This window comes from Sinocyclocheilus rhinocerous, unplaced genomic scaffold (assembly GCF_001515625.1).
Source record: "Sinocyclocheilus rhinocerous isolate Xijiao unplaced genomic scaffold, SAMN03320098_v1.1 scaffold2233, whole genome shotgun sequence".
NCBI lineage: Eukaryota > Metazoa > Chordata > Actinopteri > Cypriniformes > Cyprinidae > Sinocyclocheilus > Sinocyclocheilus rhinocerous.
Genome location: NW_015664678.1, coordinates 38,251 through 42,907, shown reverse-complemented (window position 1 = coordinate 42,907; position 4,657 = coordinate 38,251). Strand labels below are relative to the sequence as shown.

The following is a 4,657-nucleotide window of genomic DNA, read 5'->3' as shown; positions in this document are numbered from 1 at the left end:
TGAAATGAGTGACAAAAAATATTGACCTTTTTCATGATATTCTAATTTTTTGAGATGTATCTGTATATATTCTTTATTTTTTATTTATCATGCTGTCAGACTTAACATATTTTATAGGAAATAACAATTTTGGATAATTTTTTAAAAATAATCTTAACCTTTTAAGGGTTAAGATGCTTTCTGAATTACTTTTTTCTTTACTAGGATCTTTACTTTACTTTAATTTTAAGAGGAAACACCCACATTTCTATGAATTTTCGTAGATTTTTGTTACTAGGAGCAACTCTTAGCACTAAGATTTTTCATGATACGGGCCCTAATCTCTTCTGGAAGCTGGTACCAACTGAGGGCGACATAATAGCTAAAAGCAGCTGATGTTGCATAGTTGCATTTTTCCAGTTGCCAAATATGTTAATGTAGTGATTACTTTATTTCTGACGCTATGGCATTTCTGCGCGGTGTCTGAGATGTTAGCTTGTCTCTAATAAGATCGGTCAAAAACATAATTCCTGTACCATCTAATGTATAGCATATTATTAACTCACTGTCATGCATTGTGCAACCCGATGTGTTTTTGTAAGAAAAATATCCATATTCAAAACGTAATAATCACTTAATTGTAGCTTGCGCTCACTGTTGTACACGGAAGCAGCTCAGAGCGGATGATGTATGAGGTCGGCTTTTAATTAAAAGGGCTAATTTTAAATTTAAAATCTAATTTTTTTAATTTAAAATTTAAATTAATTTATGGGCTAATATTCATTTTTGGGTGAACTAACCCTTTAAGCCTCTTAAAAGTCTTCATCCGTACTCCTAACAATTTTGGATAATTTTTTAAAAATAATCTTAACCTTTTAAGGGTTAAGATGCTTTCTGAATTACTTTTTTCTTTACTAGGATCTTTACTTTACTTTAATTTTAAGAGGAAACACCCACATTTCTATGAATTTTCGTAGATTTTTGTTACTAGGAGCAACTCTTAGCACTAAGATTTTTCATGATACGGGCCCTAATCTCTTCTGGAAGCTGGTACCAACTGAGGGCGACATAATAGCTAAAAGCAGCTGATGTTATACTGTGTTCTGCCTTGGTTTCTCCTGGGCTTTTCTCCAAGATATTTATACACATTATAAAGGAGGTCTTGAATGTCCCAAAAATATCAATAACTCATTTTCGACCAAAAATGAAGTTAAGGTTTTTTGTCTTTGCACGGCAGCACTGCTGTCACTACTGTCGAGCTAGGCGGCGTGGTTTCAGCAACCAGGCACCTCAGCTTCACCCACGTCCCGCCTTTTTGCCCTTTTTCGATTATCCGGGAGTGATGCGCTGCCAAGATGGTGGCGGTCGGCTCCGCCCACTGTAGGCTTCAAAAATGCTCTTCAGAAACCTATGAGTGACGTGACGGACACTACGTCCATGGTTTTTTACAGTCTATGTTTCTACCACTGCACTGGCCCACTCTTTCAATTCTGGGGCTTTCACTGTCTTCCAGTGTCCCAAAATAATCCTACTTGCCATTGTAATACATACCATAATATGTAATACACACCATAATACCAGAAAACGCATGCTTTGAAAGATTATGTATTTGAGACTTGTCACCTAACAGCTTAGGGGTTAAGATATTTTAGGGTGCTTTCACACTAGCACTTTTGGTGCGCACCCGGGTTCGATTGACGTCAGAGTTTGGTACGTTTGGTTGATGTAAACGCGGTCTTCCGAACTCGAGTGCGCACCCGCGAACCGTACCCGAGTCCGCATAAAAGGGGTGGTCTGGGGTACGGTTCAAGTGAACTCCGGTACGGTTCACTGCTGATGTGAACGCAATCGTACCAAATCGCGGAAGTGAACCGCTATTAATGATGTATTATTTGATAAAAATGCGTGTTTGTGTGCGTTTCACTCACTTTCCTGACGAGCGTGACTGACGCGCTGCAAGCAGAGAGCTGTATATCTCATTTCTGTTTGCCTTCAGCGTTTTTAGAGTGCTTGCAGTACATTCGTAAGACAGATGTAAGTGCCATTATGTACTGAAGTTTTAGAAACAAAAGCAACTGTTCAAAAACATAAATATAAAATTGAAGAGAGCTATGCTACGCATTTTGCTGCCTTCTCCTGCGCAGTCGTTACTAAGCAACGGGATAAGCAGCTGCTGGCTTGATGACACAAACGAACTGTGGTTCGGACCCAAATAATATAATGTGAACACAGTCCAGCGGGGGCAGGGGGAGGGGGGAGCAACTGAACTCTGGTTTGGACCAAGCAATCGAACCAAGTGTGAAAGCACCCTTAGAGTCATACCACCAACTTAAGACATCCATAACTCGTTTCCAGAATGGTTTAACAAGACTACATTCTCAAATACAATGTAAAATGGTACCTGTTACCAGCTGGTATTTCCAACATAAATTCTTTCATCAGTTTAATCCTGTAAAGTCTTACCAGGGTGTTGTAGTATCTGTGAAGAATCTTATATTGAGTGAACTTCCCCCTTGCTTCTTTTATACATTTACCACACCCCAACAAAATGCTAGACTATTTTTCTGAGTCAATTTTTTCACCAATGTCCCTCTGCCATATGACCTCGATGCATTACATATCTAAATGTTTTGATATCTGTTGTCTTGTGCCTTTAAATTTTTCTTTGTTTTTTCACCTTTGACCTTATAGCACCAAAAGAGGAGAAAGTAGTACTTCATGAAAATGAAGAGGAAGATAAATGTGAGAATCTTCATGATTTCAAAACCGGAGAAAAATCTTGCTCTCCAACTGAAAAGACTTCCACACGAAAAAAAGCTCAAGAGACAGAAACTAGAAGTTTTACTTGCTTTCAGTTTGAAAAGAGTTTCAATCGACAAGGAAACTCTAGAGGCCACATGAGAATTCACTCTGAAAAGAAGACTTTCACCTGCGAACAGTGTGGAAAAAGTTTCAATCAAAAAGGAAATTTTAACAAGCACATGAGAGTTCACACTGGAGAGAAGCCTTATACATGCCCTCAGTGTGGACACCGTTTTGCTCAAAAAGTACACCTTACTGCTCACCTGAGACTTCACACTGGAGAGAACCTTTACACATGCTCTCAGTGTGGAAAGAGATATGCTCAACGAGGAAACCTTAAAGTCCACATGAGAATTCACACTGGGGAGAGCCCTTTTCCCTGCCAACACTGTGAAAAAAGTTTCACTCGTAAAGAAAGTCTTGACAAGCACATAAGAATTCACACTGGAGAAAAGCCTTTCATATGCCCTCAGTGTGGAAAAAGTTTCACTCTAAAAGAAAACTTCACCAGGCATGTTAGAACTCACACCGGAGAGAGGCCTTACACATGCCAACACTGTGGAGAGAGTTTTTCTCAACAAGGAAACCTTAATATTCACATGAGAGTTCACACTGGAGAGAATCCTTACATATGTTCTCAGTGTGGAAAAAGTTTCAGTCAACATGGAAACCTTAAAATCCACATGAGGATACACAATGGAGAGAGGCCTTTTTCCTGCCAGCTGTGTGGAAAACGCTTCACGCGTAAAATAGGTTTTAAAAGGCACATGAGAATTCACACTGGAGAAAAGCCTTACACATGCCCTCAGTGTGGAAAAGGTTTCATTCAACATGGAAACCTTACAGTCCACATGAGAATACACAATGGAGAGAGTCCCTTCATGTGCCAGGAGTGTGGACAAAGATTCAATCATAAAATAAGCCTTAATCGGCACATGAGAACTCACACTGGAGAGAAGCCTTAGACATACCATAAGTGTGGAGAGAGTTTTGCTCAACATGGAAACCTTAAAATTCACATGAGAATTCACACGGGAGAAAACTCTTTCAACCTGCCAACCGTGTAAAAAATGTTTCGACTGAAAAGGAAACCTTAAGTAACACATGGCAATTCCCTCAAGAGGGAACAATTTTAAATGTCATCAATGTGGATTTTTTTCTCAGCTCTATAGAAATAAAGGTGACTTGACTTGTCAGGGAAATTCTAAATAGTAATCTGACGTCATCAACACTGACAATTAAAATAACCTCCTGTTGTCAATATAAGGTTATCAAATGTACCAACAGAGGTACCAAGTATTTACTGAATTTAAAAAAAAATGTGACAATACCAGCATTTCCCCATAACATTTTGAGCACTGTTGAGTGGATTCTTAAACACCTCTGATTGGCCATTGTGTTCATGTGCTCAACAGATATGTCTGTGATTGGCTACAATGATTATTGCTTCAAAAACACATAAATACCATAGACTGTATAAAAACATGGATGTAGTGTCCGTGACGTCACCCGTAGTTTTGTGAAGAGCATTTTTGAAGCCCAAAGTGGGCGGAGCCGGCCGTCGCCATCTTGGTAGCGTGTCACTCCTGCATAATCGAAAATGGGCAAAAAGGCAGGATGTGGGTGGAGCTGAGGTGCCTGGTTGCTGAAACCACGCCCGCCTAGCTCGACAAGCAGGCAATCCACCTGTCACTCAAGTGGTCATTATTTTATTAAGCCTTAAAGTTCTGCATAATTAAGGGTAATTATGCAGAACTTTAAGGCTTAATAAAATAAAAAAATTTCAACGGATGAGTTCTAAAAAAATTCACCCCCCTCACAGTTGTCATGAAGGGCAAAATTAGTTATACAGACCAAAACCACTTTTTGTACCAGG

The 4,657-nt window shown here is 39.3% G+C and overlaps 1 protein-coding gene across 1 annotated transcript in view; it reads left to right on the top strand.

The window, feature by feature from the left end:
- The window catches only part of LOC107730198 (gastrula zinc finger protein XlCGF8.2DB-like), a 9,366-nt gene extending 5,249 nt beyond the window's left edge, over positions 1-4,117 (top strand). The window contains exon 3 of the mRNA XM_016540954.1: positions 2,671-4,117. Coding sequence (XP_016396440.1) covers positions 2,671-3,746 — 1,076 coding nt within the window. The 3' untranslated portion in view covers positions 3,747-4,117. The remainder of the gene's footprint in view (positions 1-2,670) is intronic.
- The last annotated feature ends 540 nt before the right edge of the window (positions 4,118-4,657 follow it).